Source organism: Diceros bicornis, chromosome 6 (assembly GCF_020826845.1).
Source record: "Diceros bicornis minor isolate mBicDic1 chromosome 6, mDicBic1.mat.cur, whole genome shotgun sequence".
Taxonomy (NCBI): domain Eukaryota; kingdom Metazoa; phylum Chordata; class Mammalia; order Perissodactyla; family Rhinocerotidae; genus Diceros; species Diceros bicornis.
Genome location: NC_080745.1, coordinates 14,941,569 through 14,969,011, shown reverse-complemented (window position 1 = coordinate 14,969,011; position 27,443 = coordinate 14,941,569). Strand labels below are relative to the sequence as shown.

At 56.9% G+C, this 27,443-nt stretch overlaps 1 protein-coding gene across 1 annotated transcript in view; it reads right to left on the bottom strand.

Moving 5' to 3' along the window:
* RET (ret proto-oncogene) overlaps positions 1 to 27,443 on the bottom strand; it is a 55,524-nt gene that overhangs the window by 12,805 nt on the left and 15,276 nt on the right. Inside the window, exons 2-11 of the mRNA XM_058542895.1 lie at positions 15,981 to 16,244; positions 13,829 to 14,116; positions 11,372 to 11,613; positions 9,886 to 10,081; positions 8,422 to 8,621; positions 6,077 to 6,335; positions 5,198 to 5,323; positions 4,529 to 4,639; positions 3,819 to 3,941; positions 2,608 to 2,864 (exon numbers count right to left, since the gene is read on the bottom strand). Of these exons, the coding sequence (XP_058398878.1) occupies positions 2,608 to 2,864; positions 3,819 to 3,941; positions 4,529 to 4,639; positions 5,198 to 5,323; positions 6,077 to 6,335; positions 8,422 to 8,621; positions 9,886 to 10,081; positions 11,372 to 11,613; positions 13,829 to 14,116; positions 15,981 to 16,244 (2,066 nt within the window). The remainder of the gene's footprint in view (positions 1 to 2,607; positions 2,865 to 3,818; positions 3,942 to 4,528; positions 4,640 to 5,197; positions 5,324 to 6,076; positions 6,336 to 8,421; positions 8,622 to 9,885; positions 10,082 to 11,371; positions 11,614 to 13,828; positions 14,117 to 15,980; positions 16,245 to 27,443) is intronic.

Below are 27,443 nucleotides of genomic sequence, written 5' to 3'. Positions count from 1 at the left end.
ACTGTCATCTGAACCAGTAGGCGATGGTCACCCACGTCCACCAAGGGGAGAACCCCTAAGGTGCCACTACATGACGAGTCTCCTCAATGGGGAGGCAGGTGTTGCTAATGACTGGTCTGGACTCTGGATGCTCATACTCTTGGTAGTCCTTGGTCTACCGAACACGCGCTGGGCCACCCCAGGCCCCTGTCTTTGTCTCTCAGGGGCTTACTCAGCATCCACAGGTGCTCATGTGGGAGCACGGTCTCTTCACTGGAGTCAGGCCCAAGCCTCTGGGTGCTGTCTCCACTCTGGACACTAGGCCCATAAAGGGGCTGACTGGCCTGCAGCCCAGGCCCTGATATGCCCTCTCCAGAGATCCCCAGGACCCCCAAGAGGACCAAATTGGCCCCAGTGGCCCAAGTTGCCTCCTAGCCCAAGACCCTCAGCTACAGGTGGAAGTGTCCAGGGCAACTTCCCTGCACGGAAGCCCCTGGAAATGCACCACTGTGCTCCTTGGGACCCTCCACCTCGACGTGTGGAAGAGGCTGCTACTTGCACGGGGCCGGCTATCACCCTGAACCAGCACACACCTGCTCACCACTCTCCCCTCCACCTCCTGCCTTCCCATTGAAGTCCCATCCACACACCAGGCCCACTGAAGACCACTCTGGCGCCCGTTCCCAGAACCCCAGCTGGGCTCCGTGTTCTTGAACTCTGACTGGGGATGCCAAAGCCTGTCTGGAACCTCCCCTCCTATGCCAGCAGTGGGCATCCATTTCCCCAAGTCTCCTTGCAGCAGGGCATGGGTGGGGCTTTGGGGTGCTGCTCATGACGTGCCCTGCCAGGCTCACCCAACCCACAGGGATGACACCACTGGGGACCCGCTGCCCCCGGACGATCAGAGCCATGCTTTCTGATGTCTGGGTGCAGAGGCAGCCGCCTCTCAGCACCGTGGCCACGGGCGCTGTCCAGCTAGCTCCTAGGCGTCCTGGTGTTGTCTCAGGTTCCTCCAGAACCCACAGTCAGGGTCAGAGTTGACAACCTCGTCATCTCCACCCTGGGGTCCTCACCGCCACACTGCACTGGATAACTGTTTACTGCACACAGAGACGCACTAAGAATGTGTGAATATCACCGATTTGATCCTCTTAAAAATGTTAAAAATCATTCTCCCCACTTTATGTAAGAGAAAACTGAGACTGAGTGGTTGAGTAATGTGTCCAAGACCTCAGAGCTGCTCAGTGGGGCCCTCAGGCCTCAGGCTGGGCTCTGGCCGCTCTGCCCTCTAGGCCAGCAGCAACACGGGCCAAGGGTGGTACGTGTCCACCCGCCAGCATTGCTCTTCCTGTGCGCCTCACTGCAGACCACCAGGGTATATAAAGAATCAAATGGCTCATCCTAGAGCCCTGCTGTGAAGACTGACATACTGCTGGTGGTGAGGGTTGTAGACCCTCTGCCTGCTGAGGGATTGGAACTAGGAAAGCTGGGAGGGAGGCTACAGTGGCCACCACGTCTGGGAACTGCCTCCACGGCCCAGACCTTCACCGACGGGTGAGCACTCCTTGGGTGGCACCTCCTATGAACTCCAGCCTCCTCCTAGCCTGGGCTGGGGACTGCCCTGTGGCCCCTGGGCGCTGAGCTTCCTGCCTGGAGGTCTCTGCCCAGCTGCACACATTGCAGTGCTCCCTGCCCAGCCTCACGGGTGGAACTTCTGTTCTCACGCACCCTCAGCTCTGAGCACTTTCCTCTGTCCCTCCCAGAACCCAGCTTCCAACTCCTCAGGCAGTTCCCAGTGAGATCGCCAAAGGTAGAGAGGCCTGCCCAGGACGGGAGGCTCTGAGCAGCACAGGCTGACCACAGGCCCAGGCCCTCCCGTGGAGAAGGGGGCTCGGAAAGCCTGCTGGCTCTGGCTGGCACTCTCTGTCAGCCAGCTGGTCACAGAGCCGCTGGGCCTGGCTCCACCTCCACCGCAGGTGCCCCAGAGGCCCCTCAGCGCTCCCTCCCTCCATGCGACAGACTTCCCTCCCGCTGCTGCCATCCTGGCCAAGCCCCCACCTGCTGCCGTCTCTCACCTGGATGGGGACAGCACCTCATCACAAGGCTCCCACTTCTGCACCCCACACAGACTGCCCAGCAGAGTGGCCCACGCAAATGAAGGCAAAACATGGGCTTCTTCTACCCAACTCTCAACCCCCAGGGACCCCACTCTCTGAGAATAAAATCCACATTCTTCCTTAGGGCCTCCCCCTAGCCCTTGGGGTGTCTGTAGGACAGTTCCTCTGTCAGGTACGGCATGGCCTGCCCTCCTGGTATCCCCATGGCCCAAATCTCAGTCCATCTAAATCAGCACCCATCGGTCTCCACCCGCTAAATGGCCTCCACGCTCTCCGCCCCACCTGCCCTCTGCCCTCGCTGGAAGGCAGCCCCGGGAAGGCAGGGGGGTTGCTGGAACGCTTGCGGTGTCCTCCAGGTGGGCGAGGATGCATTAGCCTCTCATGGGCTGCAGGACACATGCAGCGGGAGCCCTGCGTGCCCCCTCCCCTCTGCACCTCCCAGCTGCCAGAGACCAGAGGCCAGCGCCACCTGCAGGGCCTCCGGGAGGGGCTGCCTCCCGTGGAAGCTCACCGGGATCTTGAAGGCGTCCACAGAAACTTGGTTCTCCATGGAGTCCAGCGAGGGCCGGCGGGCACCAGACGAGGAGTAGCTGACCGGGAAGGCCTGGGCGGGTCGGCGGAAGGTCATCTCGGCAGAGGCAATGGGCGGCTTGTGGGCGTTCTTGTGGTAGCGGTGGATGCAGAAGGTGGAGAGCAGCACGGAGACGATGAAGGAGAAGAGCACGGCAGCCGCGATCACCGTGCGGCACAGCTCGTCACACAGCAGGGCTGCGGGCAGGGGCGCGTGAGGGACCACATGCCAGGAGGGGCCCCCAGTGCAGCCAGTCCTCCAGCCTGCCAGGTTCACGGCAGCCTGGTAGTAGTGGCTGTAACAAATTTTGTGCAGCCAGCAAGTGCAGCTGGCGTGAAGGTATGAGAAAAACTGCCAACACTCCAACAGCACTGATGTGTGGCAAGTACTGTCAGGCACAGTTTCCCTATGCGAGATGGCTACCACCCTCTTACAGAAGGACCGAGAGGCACAGAAAGTTTAAGCAGCCTGCCTGAAGTCACACAGCAGAGGCAGTGCACCCACTGCACCGGCCGTGGAAGGCAGCACTACAGCCAGCGGCCCTGGAGGGCAGGCAGGAAGTGAAGTCCTTCCTCTGTGTTCCCCATGTCTTTTGTATTTTCTTCATTAAAAAGGGAGAGTGGAGGAACGTGGCTCAGGGCCATGCAACACCTCAAATACCAGAAAAGTGTCCCTGGGCTCAGGTAGGAGAGCTCCCCGTGAGCTCAGTGGAGCCCACGCCGCCCAGCACTTGCTGCCCCAGAAGAAGCTCCTGGAGGCTCTGGCGGGGGGAGAGGACCCAGTGTGACAGTGCTGTGAGTCCAGCAAAGGCCCTGCACAGGGACAATCTGAGCAGATGCTGAGTTACTTGTTGGAAGAACTAATTTTCCAGCCCAGTTTTTATAGTAGAACTTTGGGCCAGAAGGCACTCTATAGAAGATCCGACCCAGCTCCCTGGCTGCACAGATGCGGGAACCGAGGCCCAAAGGGAAGGAGGAGGGTCTCCCGGGTTTCACTCGCCTTCCTGCAATTTCCTCCTTGGCTCGCTGGGGCTCAGGGAGGTGTGGGGAGCCTTGCCCCGTGCATGGCCCCAGCCGGCGCCCCCCACCCGCTCACCCTGTCTGTCTTCCCCCCATCCTGCTCACCGTCTGTCTTCCCCCCATCCTGCTCACCCTGGCTGTCTTCGGGCTCGCAGAAACACTTCTTCTCCTCGGGGAAGCAGTTGCAGATGCCAAAGCCGGCTTTAATCCCCCGGCGCTCCCCTGGCTCGTGCCCACCAATGATGCTGCCGCCCCCTGGTGACAGAAACAGCCTCTCAGCAGCCCACTCAGCTCCCCAGGGTGACCTGACACGCGAGGACCACTCATACAGGAGTGCGAAAGGCCCCTCCTCGCCTGAGGTCAGCATGCTCAGGCCCAGGGAGGGCAGTGAGCTCAGAAGTCTGGGTCCCCTGGGCAGGAGTCTCAGCACAACCTGTCTCCAAGCCAGTTCCCAGGCTACAGCAGGTGGGAGGAGGAACCACAGGCTGCCCAGGGTCCTTGCTGAGGTCCACACACAGTTACTTTTCAGAAGCAGAGAAGGGGCAGCAGGGGCTGCAGGGAGCCAGTAGAATGGGGGGCAGGGAGCTGCCTCCATGTGAGTTGGCCAGAGTGACAATGGAGAGTGTAGGTCAGGGCACCAGGCTCCACAGTTCTGGGAGTGGGGGGCAGAGCCCTTTGTTCAAATGAAATGTTAGAAAAAAGTTTGGGACATAAAACCCAGGAGCTCGGCCAGTCTGGATGAAGTACAGGTGGGAGCCCAAGCGTCTCCCACTCCCTACCCCCACCCACCCCAAGGCGCGACCCGGCTCAAGTGGACCTTGCAGGCCCAGCAGGCTGCTTACGGAGGCAGTCCTGGGGGCAGATGTTGGCATCTCTGCTCTCCACAGCGTCACAGTGGCCGTCAGGGCAGGTCCTGATGCTGGGGGAGCAGGTGGAGAAGTTCCTGGTGATCCCTACGACACATAGTGGGCTGGTCACCGCCATGTGGGAGTGCCTGCCCTGGTCAGACTCCCAGAGCCACGAGGGTGGCACCCCAGTGCCTCCCGGGCCAACCCTGCCCCTCCAAGGAGCAAACCAAGCAGAGAAACCGTGAGAGGGACCCTTGTGGTGGGCACGGCTTAGAGTTGGCTGCTGTCCACACCCAAGCCAGCTGTGGCCCCTCCTTCCCCTGGGATACATCCTCTGGCCTGGGACCTCCCAGGTAGAGCCTCTCTGTCCCCTACACCTCCTAACTTTGGCCCAGACCTTCCCAAGCCCAAAGGAGTTCAGCCCCGGGCGCCTGTGGCCCCACGGTGATGAACAGCCTGACTGTCCTCATGCTGCCCACACTCTGTGCCCCTGCCCACTGTCTTCCGACACTGGGAGCCACAATGGGGGACAAGGCACTGGGGAACAGACTCTGAGGGGGGAAGGCCATCGCAGAGGCTAGAAGGGCCTGCACATCTCCACTCAGCCATCACCACCCCTCTCGATCGCCTGACCACAGGCCCCTGGCTCTGCACGGGGCCTACCTTTGCCGTCTCCCTGTCTCCACTCGCACCTGCCCATCAGAGCGCCCAGGCCACCACACTCCTCACACTCCGGTCGCCTCTTGCTGACTGCGCAGGACAGGGGACAGCCTGGCTCCTCAGCCATGTCTGGGGGTGGCAGAAAGCGGGTCACAGGGGCCCAGTTTGGGCCCAGTGTCCAGCCAGCACCCACGGACACGGGGCAGCACTGGCTGAGCTGCTCCCACGGGCAGAGCCTAGAGGGGCGAGGGTGACTCAGCACCAGGGAGCAGGGCAGCGATGGGGCCCGCTGGGGGAGGGTGTGGGCACCATAGTCACAGAGTGAGGGCAGCTACTGGACTGGGATAAGTATGGAGGGAGGATGTAAGGTGGCCAGACTCAGCCAGTGACACACAGGACGCCCAGTTAAATCTGAATTTTAAATAAAGAGTGAATACTCGCTTTGTGTCAGTCAGTCCCTAATATTGAGGGGACATGCTTGGAAGTTTGTCTTCTAAGAGAGCCTGCAAAGGTTGCACGGGACATACTGACACCAAGAAATTGCTTGTTGTTTACCTGAAATTCAAATTTAACCCTGGTCCTATATTTCATCTGGCAGCCCTGAAGCAAGTGCACGTGCAGAATGTGTGACAGTGGTGATGGGGAGTAGCGACATTTTCCTACACTGTCATTTTGGGCTAAGCTGTTTCCCACTTCCCCCTTGTCCTTCCAGCTCGACCATGTGGCGTGCACCGTGATTCTCATTTTACAGGGAAGGAGACCCAGACTCAGCGAAGCTGCCAGTAGATGCAGGGAGCAGGACCAGGCCCCTTCCGTGCGGGGGAAGCCCGCGGCCCCACCACACCCCGCCCATCCCGACCCTCACGGGGCCCTGGCACTCACACGTCCCCTCCACGGTGACAAGCAGTGGGGCCTGGGCCTGCCTGCGGGTCGGCCGGTCAGCGGCGACCACTGTGTACTGGAGCTGGGTACACTCGGGCCGCCGTAGGGCCTCCGTGTCATTCACGAACAGGGTCCCCGAGGTGTCCTCGGCCGAGGTGACCACCCCCAGGGCACTGCAGTTGGCGCTGGAGAGCTGCAGCTTATACTGCACGTGGATGCCGCTGAACTCCTGGCAGTTCTCCACACAGACTTTCCCAATCTAGGCGCGGGGCACAGGGAACGCCTTAGCTGGTGGCTGGACCCACCTGTGGTGGCGGCTGGAGGGGCTCCCGGGCAGCCCCAGTCCTGGAACAGTCCCCTACTAGGCCCAGGGATGGCAGCTCCTCCTGAACTCCCCATCCTCCATGCCCCGGAACCTGCAGACCCATCCACCTGCCTGGCCCTACCCAGGCCATCACGCCGCCATCCGCCCCTGCTCCTGGGAGCTGGAGGTGAAAGCAACTTAGGGCACTGAGGTTTGGTTTAGGGGCTGGCCCTGCAGGGATGTGCAGGCTAGCCCAGCTCATTCCTCATAAGCTTACTCATTCAGCACAAAGTCCACCTGGATCCCTCCTATGCACTTCCCTCGCTTCTTCTAGCCAGTTCTTCTAGCCAGTTTTGCTTTGGGGACCACTAGGTCCCATCCCACTAGGGTCCACCCCCTGCCCAGGTCACCCGCCTGGTCAGCCAGAGCGCTGCACCCGGCTCACATGATTCGTGCAGTGTGGTTGCCTCTTCCACATAGGATTCGGGGCCCTCCTGGGACTTGAGCTGGAGCCCCTGGGAAAGAGGGGATGCTTCTCCCCGGGATGCCAGGCTGGCGCTGCCATAGCTGGGGCCTGGAGCTGGGCAGTTGAACTCTCCTTTTTACCCCTCGGCCACTCGAGTTAGAGTTAGGGTTGCAGTGGCTTGAAACCACGAGCTCTGACTGGTCAAGGCTTGGGGCGGGGGAGGGGGCTGGGTGGGTTAGGGCGGGGCTCTGCCTACAGCTACACAGCAGGTCTTTCCTCAGCCCAGCTCAGGCCCAGGGCAGAGCCAGGCTCCTCTCAGCCCACACCTGACACCACAACAAAACCAGCCTCCTGGGTCTCCCAGCACCTCCCTGTACAAAGCGTGCTCACTTCCACTCTCATGTGATCCCCAAACGCCCAAGGTCACTATCTTCCATTTACAATCGTATAACTGGGGAGGCGGTGAGAGACCCTAGTGAGTCTGGGGCTGGACGGGAACTCAGGTCCCTGTGGTCTCCTGAGTCTGTTGCAGCACAGGCGACCCACCTCCAGAAATGTCTGCTCCCACTCAGCCGCCTTTGGAGACCCCTCAGGCTCCTCTGTCTCATCACCTCCCACCATCCTTGACTCTTGCCTTCATGAAAAGGGCCTGGGGGTGGGTGGCAGGTCAAGGAGCTTGGATATGTCTAAGGGTGGGGTCCTTTGTATGCTGGACCCGAGTGGCTGCCAGGAGTGGAGGGGGCATGGGAACCAACCACAGAAGCTGGTAAAACCTCTGGGACAATAAAAGAAGGCCCTAAACATGACGTTCTGAAGAGGATGTATCCACAGCTGCTCCACTAGGAGAGAGCAGTACGTTAAATTATATGCATGCTGTAATTACAAGTAAACTTTAAAAAGTGCCAAGAGAAACATTCTAGAAAGAACTGCACCAAAATGCTAAACACTAATTGTTATGGGAAGAAGGGATCACTCCTCTCTATCACTTATCTTCTTTGATGGATACTTATTACTTTTATTTTTTCCACTTCTAATCATATTTTCCAATGACAAATGCAAGATAAGCTCTAGGAAACTTACTTGCAGTTAAGTAAAAAGTAGAAGCGCTCCCGAACTCTCCCCACAGAGGGCGCCACTGTTAACTGCTGCCTGCATTTACAGGCTCGCAAATTCCCATCAATGAAGATTTGCCTTTGAACATATGGAGCCACGTGAGACCAATATTTCTGCAAACCACTTTTTCACCTAATCCACCAGGAACGTTTTTCCAAGTCAGCATATGTAGATTTACCTGGAGTTGCTCTTACATTAGCAGAAAACATGTTTTGAAGTTACCAAGAAGGGAGAGGGTAAAAAAGAGCCCACCAGCCCTGCCTGTGTGACTGTCCCACTCTCCCATGGCCCCAGCCTCCCAGGCCCTGTGCCTGGGGCTGCCCCTGGGCCACTCTGTGAACAGTTAGCCCAGGGAGGGGGTGTCACCCACCCCCAGCCCTGCTTGCTATCAACTAAACGGAGTGCCCCACCCTGGGTCCCCCAGGCCTCCACGCCCCTCCCCAGGCAAGCAGCGGGCCTCACCTGGGCAAAGCGGCGGGCCCGCCTGCTCACGGTGAAGGAGTAAGCGCTGGGCAAGTGCAGGCTGACGGGAAGCACAGACACATTGAAGTGGAGGAGGAGGACGCCCTCCCCCGGGCCCTGGAAGTCCGAGTCGTTGACCAGCACGGCCAGCTGCAGCTCGCGGCTCTCCGAGATGGGGAGGCTCCTGTTGAGAACCAGCCCTGCGGGTGGGGGCAAGATGATGATCCGGGCCCAGGACCACTCCCCACGCCACTGCATGCCTCCTCCCAGACGCATGCCCTGACCACACATGCACATGTGTGCAAACATATACCACTTTCACACCACAGATAACAGACCTGACAGGCAGGGCTTAGTTAGAACCACTGTTAAAACGTTAGCTGTTGTGCTGAGCTGGAAGTCCAGAGAACTCTTCTCAGCTGGGAGGTAATGTGTGTGTATGTGTGCGTGCGTTGTGTATGGGGTGTGTGTGTGTGGACTGCGTGTGTGTGTGGTGTGTATGGGGTGTGTGTGTGTAGGGTGTGGGCACACACGAGGTAAAGAACCTCCACCACTGAGGCCCTGGGAAGACTGTGCTGGCCCTCCAGCTCCCCCAGAGAACTCTTAACAGCAGCAGCCTTCAGTGGACCCCTGGACTCCACAGGCCTCCAGCACCTGGGAGCTTACACACTTCTGTGCACCTGCCATGTGCCAAGGCTATGGTTCCAGTTTAGTAGAGACAGAAGGATGGCGGGGACCCCTCTGGTACACACGGTGTATAGATCAGGCCAAGCAGAAAGGCATAAAGGCACCAGTGATCCTGAGTTCCCCCAGAAGCAGATCCTAAAACAAGGATCCAAGTGCAAGTGGGGTATTTGGAAGGTGATTCCAGAAAACATGGCAGGAGGGCCGGGGAGGGAGGCAAATCAGCTGATGAAGATGCCCCATCCTGCAAGTGAGCATGGTGGGCACCTGGAGTCTAGTAGCCCTGTGGGTGCATTCCAGGAACCAGACAGGACAGTCATCTCAGAATCCTCCTACTCGAGGGCACAGGGCTGCTATTGCATACCAACCCCTGTTAACGGAGAGTGGCTGGCGGAGGAGCAATAATCTCCAGGCACTCAGACACCTGGGGGGTGGCAAAGCAGGTGCCAGGGGCCAGAGGAAGGCCTCAGGCGATGACATAGGTGTTTGCAGTGGGCAGTGAGCCCTGGCGTGGTCAGCAGGGGGAGGTGTGCTGGGGTCTTGCAAGGGTCGGCCACAGGGTAGTTCAGAGAGAGAAGACAGCCTGTGAAATCCCACCAAGGTGGCCACGGTGAGCCCAGCAGAGACAAGGGAGGGCTGGGTGGAGGGGAGGAAGGGGCGGCTGCCTTGGGCTCAGAGGGCCAGGACAGGTGTCTGTGTGTGCAGGGTGCTGCCCTGCCAACAAGAGTGGGCTGCCAGTTCCCTGGGGAGCCCAGCCAGGCCACACTTGGCCCCTCTTACTGTAGTCATGCACGGTAGCCCGCACAAAGCTGCCGTTGGCCTGGACCAGGGTCTCATTGGGTGAGTGCTCTACACGGAAGGTCTGGAGGGCCCAGGCGTCTCCAGGAAGCAGCATGCTTGTGTACCGCCTCAGGAGCTCCGCGGATGCTGGCACCACATCCGCATCGAAGACACGTAGCGTGGCCACCACAGTGCCCTGCAGAGAACAAGGGGTGCCAGTCAGAGCTGGTGAGAGAGACCCCTCAGAGCCCCCGCAGGCCAAGACCATAAGAGGGCACATGCCCCACAGGTGGACCAGGTGTGCACAGTCAGAGCCGGCTCTAGGGACAGACTGACCTGGTTTGAGTTTCTATGGGGCCCCTTCCAGCCTGGTGCAGTCACCCTCCCTGGGCTGCTGTGCCTCATCTGAGCAACAGGGGTGACAGGCATCTAGAGACTTCCCGTCAGGATGGATTAGAGCAGGTGCCCTGGCGCTCTGCTGGCAGGCCTCATCTAGGTCTCCACAGAGCAGAGTACCCCCACTCTCCCCTGAGGAAGCTGGGCCTCACTGGGTGGAGGGGTTAGCTTGGTGTCACAGCGATAGACGGCAGAGCCAGGACCCCCGCCAGGTGTATACCAGAATGCTCTCCTCCAAGCATCTTCTGTACACCAGGCCAGAAGGGTCATGAGGAAGGCTCTGAGCAGAGTCAGAGGGTACCTCTGCTCTCTCTACTAACCAGGCTCCCTGCTGTCACTCCAAAGCGGCCCTGCCAAGCTCACGCGACATTTTCCCACAAGATGTGCTTTTCTCCCGTCCACCCGTCCACCAAACCTGCTCCTGGAATGCCCAGAAAAGCACGCAAAGACAACAAGCTACACGTACCCCACCTTCCCACTGCGCCCGCTGGCCTGCCGGCTGCAGGACTGCCCGATGCCCAGCAGGTGGCAGTCACACTCCGCTCCCCCTGGGAGCACCAGAGAGGGGCGGGGCCGGGAGGGGCGGGGCGGCGCAGGGAGATCCCCACCGGATCCTGCTTTTCTTCACTCCCAAGCACCGTGCCGGATGTCAAGGGCCCTTCCTTGAGGGGCTGACACCCGGGGGAAGGGAGTGCCCTCCCTGAAGATGTCCTCTCCCCTCCTCGAGGCGGCGCGCCGCGCCCTCCCAGCAGCACAGATGCGCCCCTAGACGCACCTGTGGTCAGACAAAGGCTGGGCACCCAGGGCCCCGGCCTCCCAGGTCAGGGGTCAGCTGGGTGCCAGCGGGGCTCGCCTCCTCTCTCCTTCTCAGCTGCCTTGGAGGCAGACAAAAAACCCCGATAGACAGACGGACGGACAAATGAAAGACGAATAACTAGACGGATGGTCGGCCACATGGCTGGATGGCTGGATGGCTGGACGGCTGGACGGCCAGCTGAATAGACCAAGCAATAAATGGAGGATGGAGAGGAAGACACCGACCACTCAGACGGAGGAACGACAACAGACAAACACATGGGCGAATAGGCACCTCCTTTCGCTTGAACTCCACCACGGCGCTAGCGGTGTCGATGCCCTCAAGGAAGGTGGGCGCCGAGTCGTCCTCGTCGTACACGGTCACGGGGAAGGGCACCATCACCTCCTCCTCACGCGCGCCGATGCGCACCGTGCATTCGGCCACCAGCTCGTACTTCTCCCGCCGCTCGCGGTCCAGGGCCCAGCGCGTGCTCACTTCCAGGCTGTCCGGGGCGCAGCGGAAGGGCAGACTCTCACCTGCGCACCAAGCGGACCAGGCACCCCGGCGTGACCCCGGGCCGGGGACAGGGTCAGCTGCCCTCCTCAGGGGCCCACCAGGAGTGGCGGCGTGGGAGGGGACTCGGGGAATAGAGCGGGGGTGCATGCTGGCCGCGGGGCCCGCTCTCCCCCCAACTCCTTGGCTCCGCGGGGGCACAGCACTCCACAGTTGCAGTGATGAGGGTACTGAGCTTTCCTGTGGCTGCAGCCGTCACTCGTGCTGATGGGGCAGAGCGGGGACCAGGAGGCCTGCATCGGGTCCTCAACCTGACCACCTGGGGAGGGCTGGTGGCCCCTTCGCCCACCTTATCTCTGCTGTGGGGTGGGGTGGCACCAGCTCAGCCAGGCTGCAGGCCCGGAGATTCAGTTCCAAGCATTTGCTGGTTTTTGAAAAAATAATGTTAGGATTTTTTTTTTTTTAAATATGGAAGCAATAGGTGTTCATTTTAGAGAATGGGACAAATAAAGGCACAATTCTACCACTTGAAAACAAACATGGTGGACACTGGTGTATGATTTTATGTTCACACACAAATATTTCTGACTGCTGGTTCAAATCCCTGCTTTCCATCTCCTGGCTGTGTGGCCCCAGGCTGGTTGCTCTGTCTCTCTGTGCCTCCGCGTCCTCACTAGAGGATGGGAGGATGAAGGCTGAAGGGCCTGTTCCTCACCAGGCACTGCTGTAGGTTCAGCGACTCTCATATCTTCCCACAACCCTGTGAGCGGAGGACCAGTAACCAACACGCTTCACCCCAAGCCTCTCCTAGAATTCATCCTCCAGATATAACCCAGAAAAGGAGAAATGCTGAAGGCCTGAAGGTCAGCAATGACCACCCTCACAGCCAACCGCGGGACATCACACGTCTCTCACATCCCACATGTTACACGTGAATCACACGTGTGGGAAACACTTATCATATACTGTTTCCCTCTATTGTTTATGGTTACAAAAACACGCTCAACAATATTTAATTATGTAATTTTTAGTGAAAAAGGGCAGCGTGCTAAACCGTATGCTTTGCCGGCAATCTTGCACAAAGACACCTGTCCCCGCTGCAGGGCAAATGAAAGGGTGCTGGTGAGTGTGACTTCTCACTTTCTGGAGATTTCCTTCAGCATCATTGCCGTGTGCGCGCGATAAACCTGGTGTGAATCCATGTTCTACTTACTAGCAGTCCAGCTAGAAAATGTCCCTTTTGAGTCCCAGTTCCTTGCCTTTAAATGGTTTAATGGCACTTGACATGTGGCCGCTCAGCTGCCTTCTCTCATCCCTCCCTCTGCCCACGCCTGTGCTCTTGGCCTCCCCAGGACCATCTTGAGGCAGGGCCATCTCGTGACAAGGTCGGCTGTCCTTGCAGCTGGTCAGGCAGAATCCTGGAACCATGCTTGGTCCCCTCTTTCCCTCAACACCCTACATCCAACTTGTCAGGAATCTTCCCTCAAAACATGCCCAGAAGCCGCCTGCTTCTTGTTGCCCCGTGGCTTCCACCCTCGGCCCATTCCTTATCCTCTCGCTCAGGGATTTCTCAGTAGCCTCCTAAGCATTTCCCTGCTTCCACCCTAAACTGCCCCACCCCAAATCATTCCCAACACAGCAGCCAGACTAATCCTTTAAAGGTAAGTCAGGAACTGTCGACGCCCCCCCGAAAAGCCTTCCGTGACTCCCCGGTTCCTCAATGGGAAGCCCTGCTCCTCCTCAGGAGCTTCTCTGTTCTCATCAGCCTCCACCCTCCCTGTCGCTCACTGCGCTCCGGCTACGGGGTCCCCCCTTGGTGCTCTGGAAGGAGCTAGCCCTGCTTGCCTGACGCCCTCCCACCTTTGCTCTAGTGCCCTCTTCCCCAGCCACCCAACTGAAGACAGTGGTCTCCACCGCTCCATGCCCTCTCGGCTTTTCTTCCCCGCTGGCCCCTTCAGAGGCCGCCTGATTTCCTTAGCACTTGCGTGGTCTCCATCTCCCACGGGAATGGAAGCTCCAGGCAGGCAGGATTTTGGCCTGATTTGTTCACTCTCACATCCTTGGTCTCTAGAACAGAACCTGGTCCATGGCAGCCACACAAGAGATATTTCTGGAATGTTAAATGAACGGATGGTGTGGTGGTGAAGAGTAAACCGGATGGCTCATGTCGAGGGCTTGCAGCACCGTGCCTGGCACACAGCAGGCACCAAGGAATGGCCCGGTGAGGCCAGCACTCACCTCCCAGCAGCCTGTAGGCCACGCTGACGTTGGGGCAGAGGAACTGCATGGGCAGCAGGCGGAACTGGTGGAAGGTGCCAGGAGGCCTGTTCTCCCGAATGCGGAAGGAGAGGCCTGTCTCAGGGAAGCAGAGCTCCCGGGGTTTGAGGGAGCCACAGGCTGGGAAGGAGGTGTTGATGAAGGAGAAGTACACACGGGCACAGCCCGGCCACTGGCACTCGCCCTCCCGCTGGGACGCGGGTGACAGGAAGACCTGGAGGTAGACTGTGAGCAGGGGGAAGCCACCGTCTGCAGAGAGAGAAGAGGTCAGGCGGGTGGGGCATCAGCCACCCCTGCCAGGTGCTGGGGAATGGAACGGAGAGAGGGCAGGAGCTCCAGGGCTGCTGTGAAGCCTAGTCCTCACCGTGGTCCACAGGGCTCCACTGTGCTCTCTGTCCCGGCCTGCCACCTCCCGCTTGCCCCTGAGTGCCCCAGACCTGGGGTCTGTCTCTGCCTCAGGGCCCTGTGGTTCTGCTCCCTCTGCCTGGAGGTGCCTCCCAGGCCCACCTCTCTTGTCATTCAGGTCTCAGCTCAAATAGCCTCCTCAGTGCCCTGAGTGCTGGGTCTAAGGCTCCCCTAGGTCCCCCACCAGCCTCTATCACATCACTGCCCCCCTCAGAGGGGAGCCTGGAGCCCCGGCTCTAACACCAGGCCGAGAGCTTCCCCAGAACCAGCTCCTACCGCATGTGGAGACCAGCGGCCCACACCCTCCACACCCTCCCCAGGCACTTTCATCATGACACCTCTGCAGAGACACACCCCATGGACAGATTTCCCTGGCACCTAGAGGGGGGACTTCCAGGAAATTCCATCATGGAGGACCACAGCGACTCCCCCTCCAGCGGGGTCTGGAGGGGTGGGGCTCTTCCTGCGCCCTCTATCTCAGCCCTAGGGTAGCGGCTGCTCCTCACACCTGCTCTTCCTGTATTCATTAGAGTTCTCCTTGCTTCTCACTAGCCTGTCCTTCCAGTACTACTGGGTGTGCGATCACCATTGCTCCAATCCCGTTGTACTTAATAATTCTCTATGCAAACTTTCCTGTTCAAGTTACTATGTGGTTTCTCTCCTGACTGGACCCGACAGGTGCATGAGGCCACTCTCCAAGCACAAAGAGAACAGGCCTCGTATGAAACGCAGACCCTCAGCAATTCCACTCTGGCCTCCCCTCCAAGGACTTTAGTTCTTCAGGTTCCCCACTGGGGCTCGGGATGAAGATGAATCAACCGTGTGTGTGGAACCAAGACCCATCTTAGCTGCCACGTCCTCCAGGAACCATCTGGGGTGACCTGGTGGGGCGCCCCATCATGTGACCCTGGCTTTACTTGGTAGATAGGTGCAGTCATTCTGCCCCTGCGGGGCAGTGCTGCCCACTCTTTGTTCACAGGCACACTGCTTGCCTCTCACCCTCTCACCTCTCACAAGGGGGCTCAGGGCTGGTTTGAGGGTCCAGTGAAGCCATGTCTCTGGAGGAGGTGCTCAGAGGTGGGGAGTACTACTGCATGTGCGATCACCATGTCATGCCACAAGGCAGAACTCTGCTCCATGCCCCCTCCCTGGTCCCCTAGGACCAAGGTCACAGGTAGCCTTCGCTCCGGCTCTGACCTCTGCTCTAAGGAGCTGGCCAGGTCTTCCTTCTGCTCTACTCTCCTCCCTGGAGGGAGGCCCAAGTCCCCACAGGTGCCAAGGGCAGCTTGCTGCTGATGGGAAGACAGGCTTTCTGTGGGAACTGCTGCTTCTCCAGCAAGTTCCAGATCATTTGCTAAACCAAAACTTTGATTTAGCAATCAGCCCCTCTTAACCCCTCTCTCACAACACTAAATAAATCCTTGTTAACCCAACTGGAAAAGGCATCAGGGTCCAGCAAGGAGAGAGCACCCAAATCCTTCACATGGGTTCTCCAAAATCCCAAGAAGGCCCAAGGGTCATCAGTGTCCCCCACACTCGTCCTGGCTCCCTCACCAGGCTGGACACAGAGGCAGCCCAGCCTCATCTCACTGCTTCCACTCTCACATAGCAGGAGTCCTGGAGAAGCTGCCCTCTGGGCCTCGGTGTGAGGGGGCTTGTGGCGGGATAAGATGAGGGGTGGGGCGTGGGGTCTGGGCTGCTCCCTTACTGCGGACGCTGAGCTTCTCCCAGGAGCCGTGGTCCAGGCTCCGGTTAAGGTAGAGGAGACCCGTGTCCTCTTGGATGCGGATCCAGTCATTCTCATGCAGTCGTGTGCGGTAGGTGCCGTAGAGGTGCTGGCCCAGGTGGAAACTGGGCACCTCCTCTGGGACGTCACGCAGCGCGTGGACGTAGAGCAGGGGCGTGCCGGCCGGCTGGTCCACGTACAGCTTCTCCCAGTAAGCATCCCTTGAGAAGTAGAGTCCCAGGGGGGCTGCAGGAAGCAAGGAAGTGCGTGAGGGAGGGAGGGGTGGTGACCGAGCCGGAGCCTGAGCAGGCCTCCCAGGCAGACCACCCTCCCCAGTGGCTTTATTTCACACTTTGATAAAAGCTTCTTCGTGGACCAAAAAAAAAATTCACTAATTTAAAATTGTGACCTTAGTAGGACTTTCTCATCTGTAGTCCTAAGAACCTCAACACACAATTATTTGTATAGCTAAACGCTAGCTGGAAAATACACTGCCTTAAAATAGAAAAAGAAAAAGGAGGAAGAGGAGGCAGTATACAACAGCTGGAAAACCAATCTCAGTTACCTGTTTGATAAGCACGTGACTACACAGAGCTGGGAGTTCCCCCAGGCTTCTGAACACAGTACCTGGAGCCCGAGTTTTCAAGCGGGCAACACGTTGCCAGACAAGCAGAGCAGGCAGTAGTCGCCAAAAACGAAAAAGGTACTTTATAAGAAAGTAACAAATCTTTATTTGAAGTTAAACACACTCCTACCATATGATCCAGAAATTCCACTCCATTTATCCAAGAGAAATGAAAACATACGTCCATCAAATGACTTATTCATAAATGGCAGGGGTATTCATAGCTGAGAACTGGAAACAGCCCAGATGCCCTTCAGGGGAGGAACAGATAAGCAAATTGTGGTCTCTCACACCGTGGAGTCCTATGCAGCAATAAAAAGGGATGAACCGTTGATACACACAACAACCTGGATGGATCTCACAGACATCATGCCAAGTGGAAGAAGCCAGGCACAAAAGAATACACGTGGCATGATTCTAGACTGATTTTAGGTGACAGAAACCAGACCAGTTGCCTATTGGGGGTGGGGGTGGCACAGACTGGGAAGGGCAGGAGGGAACATTCTGGAGATAGGGGTGTGGGTCACATGGGCACATCCATTTGTCAACCATGTGCAGCCAAGATTTGTGTATTTCAAACTAGGTAAATTTTGCCTAAAAAACAGATCACCGACGAGCCGTGGGTAGAGACGTAAATGCCATGAGGAAGGGGATGCTGACCATGGCTGTGCTGGGCAAGCCCACGTGGGAAGTCATCCTACTGCTCTGATGACTGTGTGTATGTTCAACATTTTTCATAATAAAAAGTTTTTAAGAATAGTAAGAATTTTTTAAAAGATGGATAAATAGGCAAACAGTGCTTAAAACCATAAAAAAATCTACAAATAAACTCTATAATGCACACAAAATACCAACACACAAGGCAAACATTAGGAATCCTGCACTTGTGTGTAACCAATTTCTCTTTTCAATCAGTTTGTCTTCACCTACATCCCACTTCCCTCACGGCTGGCAGGGTGAGCGGCCGGTCCAGTCTGCACCAGCAGAGGACAGCCCTGGGGCTGCCTGGGTCCTCGAGGACATACTTTGGTGTGGGAAACAATCAAGTGCCAACTGCAGTCAGACCAAGAGAACAAGTAAGACCTTTGGGATCCCGAAGTGGTAAAACAGTAAGAGAACTGGAAGGCTGCTTGCACTGAGGAATGTTTCCCAAGGACAACCTCAAAGGCAGCCAGGCTGCGAACGCCAACTTGGAGAGAAGTGTGCCTTTGGTCCTGCCTGCCCTAGGGTGGACGCTGACCTGCCAGACAGGCCTGGCCACCAAGGAGGGAGGAGGAGAGAGAGGGAGGGAGAGATAGAGAAGGAGGGAGGGAAGGAGGAAGGAAGGGAAGCAGGGAGAGAAGGAGGAAAGGAGGGAGGGAGGGGAGAGAGAGAGACAAAGGGAAGGAGGGAGAGAGAGAGAGAGAGGGAGAGAGAGGAAGGAAGGGAGAAAGGGAAGAAGAGGAGAGAGCAGGAGAGAAATGGGGTGGGGGGGGGTGGGGAGAGAAGCTCTGGTCAAAGCCGAAGGCCTGGCCCAGCACACACAAGTTAAATGCAGAGATGGTGGGAAGGGGGCCACAGGTATGTTGTTGACCTTCCAGACCATTGTTCTGAAAGCCCCTCCCTATGAGAGCTGTCCTTGGAGTGGGACTTAGAATTACTGGGTCCCTGCTGGTGTAGTTCCTGGAGGGGCAGGCTAGGACCTCCAAGGAGCCAGGCTCTGTGCCATGGCCTTCCTGCTGTGCAGCCTCTTGGGGGAGGGATCCACCCCAAAGTGTCACACTGTCTGCTATCCTAGGGGGAGGCAGCTATTGGAATCCCATGAAGAAGTCACATTGGGGAATTCTGGGGAGGAGCGCTGAGACCCCACCCTGGGGTCTCACTGGCAAAGACCACAGGCAGGAGCTGCCCACGCATGGCTGAATGCCACCTTCCTCTCCCTACACCCTCCCCATCAGAAGGACACAGGCACCCCCGAGACGCTGCACTCAGGGCTGATCTGTTTGGGATTTAGCAGCTGACCCTAGCAGGGATGGTGGGCAGGTCAGAGGGCTGTGTCGGCCCCAAAGGGCCACAAGGCTGGCCTCTTGCTGCTCTTGTTAAAGGGCAGCAGATGGCACGGCTCTGAGCAGGCCTTGGGCGAGCGGGGCTGAGTGACAGGCCGTGGCTCACAGGTCCCCGTGGGCCCAGCACAGCTAGGATCCACTCTGCAGGCTTGTTCTTCCTGGGAGAAGTACCTACACTCCTCACAGTTTCGGGGCCCAGAGAGGACCCTACCAACATCGCTCATCAGGGAGACTCTTGAGACAAAGACAGGTGTCTCCCCACCCACAGGGAGGGGAGGGACAGCTGCAGAGAGATCTCTGATGGGGTTTGGCAGCCTCTTCCCACCAGGAATGTGCTGGAGCCCCCACCTGCAGAATAACTTTGGGCCTTCTCTCCTTAGTGGGCCACCCAGCCTCCCTTGCAGAAATCAGAAATCAGAGGGGCTCCCAGCCCATGGCATTGCCCCACCCTACCCAACATGGCACCAAGCACAGCAGAGTCCGGGAAAGCAGGCTCAGAAGGGGGATCAGAGCCAGGCACAGCACTGCTGCCCCACAAGGGCCTCGATCACTAGCAGCAGTCAAGTTTCCTTCTCCTCCAACATTCCATGAAGGTTCTGAGTCAGAGGGTCCAGCGGGAGCTCTGGTGGGGGGCTGGGGAAGCTGATGCTCATTGCCCTATAGACAGGAAGACCGACTCCTTTCCCTCCACCACCACCCGCCCCCAAGACCCTCTCAGAGGAGCTGGACCACTGCAGCCTGGGCTGCCTCTCACAGGTGGGGTGTAGGGTGAGCACAGCCCCACTGCACGGCTCTGGGAGGCTCCTGCCTCCAACAGAGCCCAAGGCCAAGCCCCCAGGCATACACACTGATCCTCTGTCCTCTCCACAGCCCCAGATAAGGAGCTGTTGGGACCATCGCTTTGCAAACACAGACGCTGAGGCAGAAAGAAATAAAGTCATTCCATTTGCTTGAGGGCACACACACAGACAAAAGTACTGGAATTCGTAAAGGAGCTTTTCCAGAGGCACATCCTTCACCAGCCCACTTAGCCTGTGTCACAGTGCGTGAGCTCCGCAGCAGTGTGCCTTTGATGCTCAGCTGACTTAGCCTGGGTGAGGCTCTGCTCCCCCACCAAGTCCTGAGGGATCAGGAACCCCAGCTAGCAGTGGAAGGCAGCCCTGAAGCGTCTCTGGAAGCTTGCCTTTCTGGTCACGAAGAGACTGTAACTCCTAGAGACCTCAAACGGTGGTGGCGGGGGCAGCCCAGGCTTGTGACATCACACCCATAGGGAGAGGCCTTAGCCAGTACCAGCACCGCCAACCTCCTCCCCACCCTGGCGGAAGGTCGAGCACCAACCACCAGTGATCTGAGATGCTGCCAGTGGGCCCAACTCCCAGAGCCGCGGGAACTCTGCTGGTGTGGGCAGGGCGGGAGAGGGTCCACAAGCCGGCACCCAGACCAGGGCAGCCTGTGTCTTCCAGAGCCTGCCAGGCCCCCAGCTCTCCTCAGTGTGCCTGACCCCTTCACAGTGAGGTGGGGTCTGCGTTCTCACCCCCAGAGTCCCAGTGAGGGGATGATGTGTGACGACCGAGCTCTTGTCATGAGAGGCAATACAGCTTCTGCTGGCTTGTTCTCTCGGGACACACATCCGGGCCCTGGTCAGCCATGTAAGACCAGGCTGCCCTTGGGGCCACCAGCCAGGAGGACCTTGTGGGGTGGCTCTGGTGATACTTGGGGGCTTCAGAAGAGCAAACAGGTATTGTCTGGGGGGAGATGCTTTGCCCAGAGCGCCCCACCTGCCAGTAGGTAGGAGCAGATCCAGAAGGAGGCTCCTCCTCTGGGGGGCCTCCTACAATGCACACACTTTTAGTGCTCCAGGCGCTGAGAGGTGGATGGGCCCAGGCTCCTAAGAGCCCCCACCTCCAAGCTGGTCTAGTCCCCACCACACAGAACACATGTGCAAAGAGAATGGGCCCTGCCCACTCTCGTCTCACGGAGCCCAGCCCTATAGGATCCATGTGGGGCCCAGTCTGTTGCTGCCAAAAGGGATTTGTGGGTCAGGCAATGATTATGAGCAGAAACAGATTTAAATGCACTTAAAATGCCTCCGAGGTGGTCCCTGCAGCAGGGCATGGCCGCCTTAATGCTCCTCCTTGTCACAAACACTTTTAGATAAAAAAACACATGGTCCAAGGGGGGGAACTGAGGAGGTGGGTGAAGGACCGGCCTCAGGCGGGTGCAGCCTGGGCAGTTCCAAAGGGCCCTATGCTTGGTTTAATGCTGTCACTGTCTTGAAATTCTTCATAATTCTAGAACAAGGGGCCCCCATTTTTATCCTATACTGGGCCCCACAAATGATGTAGCCAATCCCAGTGGATGAATGAGGAGAGCCTGGGGTGGGCCATGGGTGTCCAGTTTCACAGGGCTGTGCAGCCTCTGCAGTAGACTGGCCTCCACTGGGCCTCAGTTTCTCCAACTGTGAACCAGAGGAGGGCATGCTGGGGAGGGGTGGAGCAGCCAGTGCAGTGCAGACAGGCTTCACCTCTGCATAGGTATGTATTGTATGAAGCTCTCACTTCAGATTTACAACTGCTGTGTACAGATCCCTTCACCACCCCATTTCACAGTCAAGAACACTGAGGCTGGGAGGTGAGAAGCCTTACCGATGCCAACCGGCTGGAGGTTCTGCATCTTGGGTTTTGGTACAATGGCTAACAAAGTGGTGACAGGAGTCAGGTTAAGGGCAGACACTGAGCCCACCAGGAAGCCACATCCCCTCACTGCTGGCACTTTTCTGCCCGGAATGGCTGCCCAGCCGTAGGCTCAGACCTGCCTCTGGTGAGAGCCACCACTGGCAATTTGGGTAGGTCAACACAGCAGGACTTGCAAAGGCTTTCCCACCCATGCCTTTCACCTCTGAATGCCACAGGGGGACATAATCCTTCCCCCACACCTAGTGTCACATTTCTGCCTGGACAGGCTTGGCCAGCGTCATCTCCCAGTGGCAGCTTGTGGTTCTGGTTCCTTAGGATGTCGGGTGCCCTGGCACCACGCCGAGGGGTGAGGAGCTGGCCTTTCCTCGCACAGGATGCACAGGTCCTGCACTGCTCGTGGCACACCTGCCAAAGACCCAAGTTACTGCTTACATTCGGAGAGACCCCAGGAAGCTTCACAGCCCGTGTGCGTGTGTGCGCATGGGCACACGCATGCATGGGCATGCAGGAGATGGAAACAGACACCGAGGCACACCGGCCCAAGCCCCATCTGCTCCCACCCTGCCCAACTCCAGCAGGGAAAAGAGGAGGAACTAAGGTTTAAGGGGGTGAAGTGCTGTCCTGCTCTCAGCAGGGCCTCCTCCGACAGCTCCTGTACAGGTAAACCCATTGTGGTGGCTACCGCTTCACCGCTGGGCACGATGGTTTCATCCGGGGCATGCAGTCACCCAGCCAGGATTTGGCTTCCCCCTTTACCTTCTCATAGCCTGGCAAGGCAGTTTCCCACTCTCCGTCCTTGGTTGGGATGTTTAATTTATTCACATTCAGATGCAGATGGAACCAGGCCTGAGTCCCCTCCTGCCTCTCCTTCATTCAGCCCTTCACAAGAGCACACATGCGTACACACTCCATCAAGTGCACACATTCTTGCGCACACACGGGACTCTTTGAGCGCTCTCCTATGAGTGAGCAGGAAGCTGAGCTTTGTCGGTGGAGGATGCTGCAGGCGGACAAAGGCTTTGCTCCTGCTTCTGGTGTCACACCTTGCTTTCTCTGGCTCCTGCTGCCCAGGCAGGAGTGTGGGGACACCCTGCATCCGCCCCAACTGCATGCTTAAAGCAACCCATGCCTGAGCCCAGCGATCACCTTCCCGAAGCCCCCCAGACACAGACCCCTCTGTGTGCCCATCCACAGCCTGGGTTCCCCTGTGCCCTGGAGGGTTACCTCCTGCTGGCCTCTTGGCTATGAGCCAGCCTTAGCCAGGGCAACCCAGCCAACTTCTCCATGCACAGTGGGCTGCAACCCAGCTCCTCCAGCATGCCCTGACTCCAGCCCGGGGAGGGGGCTCCTTCCCTGGGTGCCCTCCCTCAGCTCTCAGAGCTCCCTAAGCCTCACTGTTCTCTCATCGCAGCTTAGTAACTCTTATGTTAACTTCTCCTACTTCAATTGCTGTGTGGGTGCTGTCTCCTGATTGGACCCAGACTGATACACATATCTCTCTCTCTCTCTCACACACACATGGTTTCACATTCACACATTCTCTCACACTGTTGCACACTCACTGTCCCCACACACACATTCCCTTGCTCACTTAGTGCAGACCCACTGAGCCTGGCCCTGGCCCTGACCGTGGCCTCACCTTCGCCAGCTCTCCACGGTCCTGGCCAGCACTGGATCTCAGCTCACCTGAGCTTCTTTCAACCTCCTTGCTGCCCTCTGTGGCGGATGTGCAGTCATCTGACCATGCCAGTCCTGATTGGACAGGCACTTCTTGGCCAGGAGCCTTGGTCTCTCACCCCACCTCTGGGCCTGTCCTCCTGACCACTCTGAGCATCAGTGAGTCACACTCACTGTGATCTCTCTGCCACGGAAATGCAGAGCCCCAAACAACTAAAAATGTCCTAGGCCTGCAACATGAGAGCCGGAATCTGGGGTTCTCAAGAAAGAAAACAAGCTGAGGGGCCGGCCCCGTGGCTTAGCAGTTAAGTGCGCGCACTCCGCTACTGGCGGCCTGGGGTTCGGATCCCGGGCGCGCACCGACGCACTGCTTGTCCGGCCATGCTGAGGCCGCGTCCCACATACAGCAACTAGAAGGATGTGCAGCTATGATATACAACTATCTACTGGGGCTTTGGGGAGAAAAAGGGGAAAAAAAAAGGAGGAGGATTGGCAATAGATGTTAGCTCAGGGCTGGTCTTCCTCAGCAAAAAGAGGAGGATTGGCATGGATATTATCTCAGGGCTGATCCTCCTCACAAAAAAAAAAAAAAAAGAAAGAAAAAGAAAACAAGTTGAGAAGTGGTACAATCCGAGAACGGTGTGCGGTTGGCAGCAACGCCTGCATCTGTGTGCAGGACAGGCCCTTCCCGCAGAATCCACTCACCGGGCAGCCCTGGCTCCTGCCCTTGACGAGCGCCAGACCGTGCAAATGACAGTTTTATTATGACCCAGCAGAATTTCCTTAACAGACGATTTCCTAATGCCATCATCTTCGTTGGAAATGGAAAACAGACCCCACGACTCCTCCCGGGGGCAGCACCTCCCCCTGCAGGCCAGCTGTCCCTGTGGGGGGTCCCTCCAGCCCCAACCCAGGGCCCAGACCCCAGTGCTTGGCACCATCACTCTCTCAGGATGTGGCCTGTCCACCCCACGGCCCCTCCTCCCATATCCCATTCACGTTTTCTCTTTATTCTAGTTGAATGTTTGATACATACAAAGAAGACAATTTGCACAACATTTACGTTGAAAGTAAACACTACAACCACCACCTATGATCCCACGGCCAACCTAACCGGACACAGCCATGCTGCCGCCCTCCCACGTCCCCACCTTCCATTCCATCCCACTCACAGCAAACATGAACCTAGGTCTTGTGTTCCTCTTCCTTTTTTCCCAAACACTTTACCTCCATCTTGCAGGAACTTTTGTGGGGTAGAGAATTCTGGAGGCCGCTTATTTCTTCTCAATCATTCAGAGACACAATTGCACTGTCTTTTTGCTTCTGCTGCTGCTGCTGAGAACTCTGCTCATTCTAATTGTCACTCCTTGGATTTCCCTCTTCTCTCTGGCTGCTTTTAGGACCTCCTGTCTGGTGTTCTCCAGTTTCATGACGATTTCAAAGCTTGCTCACCTCCTGTGCCGGTTTCCTCCCCCTCGGCCTATCCTCTAGGTGTTGGGAGCTCCCCGTCCGTCCTGGCTCCATATTCCCCCTAGCAAACGGCAGCCGCTCCCATGGCTTTAATTGCTGCCTCTGTGCTGAGGACTGCAACATTTGCCAGCCCTGATCTCGTCCTGAGTGCCACATGCATATGGATGGACCACCTTGCTCCATCTACCCTATCTCAGTCTAACTTAGAGGACGACCCAGCCTTGCCCACCCAGCCTGCTCCTCCCACTCTTCCCACCCCAGTCAAGGCACCACCCAGCTCACTGTTCAGGCCATACACCTCAGACTCACCCTGAGCCCTTCTGTCTTCCACCCTTCACACCAGCCCAGAGACTGCCCTCTGCTGCCCCCCAGCCCAAGCTGACCTGCTCCCTCACCTCCCTCACCTGGACGACACCACGCTCAACCAGTCTCCCTGTGCCCACTCTTGACCCCCCAGGCCACTTGCCTCAGAGCAGCCAAGGTCAGCTGGATCGTGTCACCCTCTGTCTGAAGCTCTGCATTAGCTGTCCACTGCCTGCAGAATAAAACACGGCTCCTCACCAGGGGTGAGGCCCCATCTGCACCCCTAACTCACCTCCTCCCCACTCTCCTGGGCACCCGCCTTCCAGCCACATGGGCCAATTCACTGTATATGAGCTGAAAGAATGAACTAATGAGTGAGCCAATAAATGAAGGAACAAGCTAATAAAAATGGTTTCATGAACAGGGGTGTGAAATGGCTGGGCACATTGGGGAAGTGGTCAGAATTTGGGATAGGAGATGGGGAGCAGGACAGGAGAGGGGTGGGGCAGGGAAGTGGGTGAGATCAGACTGGGCTAAGATACTCTGGCTTGTCTGATGGGCGCTGGGACCACAGATGGACGGTCAGCAGCAGGATGACAAGGCTCGTGTGGGGCACGCAGGGCCCTCTAGTGCACCGGCCACCTTGGTGAGGCCGGCAGTTGGTGTTGAGCAAATAGCCGTCAGGCTGAGAACAAAACCACTGACCCCAGCTCAGGAAACAATTACTGGTGACTGAGAAACACTGCCCATTGATACATGTTAGCAGAACATGTGTGCTCACTCACACACACACACACGTGTGCACGCACAGGCAGGGTCACCCTGCAGTATGCTTCACAGCCCCTGCAATCGCTATGCTCTGTCCCAGCTGGAGGCTGCTTTTGCAAGGGATTGTAATGTAATTTTGCTTTTAGGAAAAAAAGCACAGATCAGAGGCGGCTCTAGTGTAAATAACAAATTGGGGGGGGCGGTGTATAAAGGGGATCGCAGTTCCCAGTTTTTAAATTAATTGTGGTAAAATACACATAACATTTACCATCTTAATCATTCTTGAGTGTACAGTTCAGTGGCATCAAATATTTTGCAATGATCACCACCATCCATCTCCAGAACTCTTTCATCTTACAAAACTGAACGATTCAACGCCAACTCCCTATTCCTCCCTCCAGCCCCTGGCAACCACCATTCTGCTCTCTGTCTCTATGATTCTGACTACTCTAGGTACTGCATATGAGTGGAATCATATAGTATTTGTCTTTTTATCACTGGCTTAATTGCACTTACCATAATGTTCTCAGGGTTCATCCATGTTGTAGCATATGTTAATTTCCTCCTTTTTTAAGATTGAATCATATTCCACTGTATGGATATGCCACATTTTGTTTATCCATTCCTATGTCAATGGACATTTGGGTTGCTTCCACCTTTTGTCTATCATGTATAGTGCTGCTATGAATGTGAGTATACAAATATCTCTTTGAGATTCTGATTTCAATTCTTTCGAACATATACCCAGAAGTGAAATTGCTGGATCATATGCTAGCTCTATTTTTAATTTTTTGAGGAACTTCCATACTGTTTTCTGTTGTGGCTGCACCATTTTACATTCCCACCAACAGTGCACCAGGGTTCCAATTTCTCTATATTCTTGTCAACACTTGTGATTTTCTGTTTTTTTGATAGTGGCCATCCTAATGGGTGTGAAGTGGTATCTCACTGTGGTTTTGATTTGCATTTCCCTGATGACGAGTGATGTGGAGCAGCATCTTTTCACGTGCTTATTGGCTAGTTGTATATCTTCTTTGAAGAAATGTCTATTCAAGTCCTTTGCCCATTTTCGAATTGGGCTTTTTGTTATTGTGGTGAGTTGTAGGAATTCTTTATGTATTCTGGATATTAACCCTTTATCAGATATATGATTTGAAAATATTTTTTCCCATTTCACAGGTTGCCTTTTCACTGTGTTGATTGTGCCCACTGACGCACCAAAGTTTTTAATTTTGATGTAGTCCAGTTTATCTATTTTTCCTTCTGTTGCTCGTGCTTTTGGTGTCATTTTTTTATGTTTTGAAAATATGCTTCAGTTTTAAAGATGTGCCCACAGCTCTATCTTTAGCCAGAACCAGGCGGTACAGAACCGTAGGTTCTTGGCCTCATCTGGCATCCCACCACTGCTGCCCCAGCTGCCTGCCACGGGCCAGGTAAACACCTGGGCACTGTTGGTTTCTGCTACAGTTCCGGCCTCGGCTGCCAGTTACTCACAGGACCACAGTGCCTAGGCACAGGAGAGACATGAATGGCTGGGGAGCTCGCCATCCCACGGGTGAGGGCACACAGGTGCCAGGGTCCCAGGGGGTCTCCGCTCCCCAAAGGCACCAACACTGGGGATCCTGGCTTTGGGCCTTGTGCTCACTCCACCCAGCCTTGCCCAGGGCTCCTGGGTGCACGGTCCTCCCACGTCCTCTCTCCAAGGTGAGCCCCCACTCAGCTCAGCCCTTTCTCCCATGCCCCACCCCCAACCTCATTGACCTTTGCTCTCTTAACTCTGAGAGCACTTACCTGAAGCTAACAGAAGCAGAGGCTGACACTCCCCAGGCACCAGGCCCTGCTCTCAGCACAGTGGCACCTG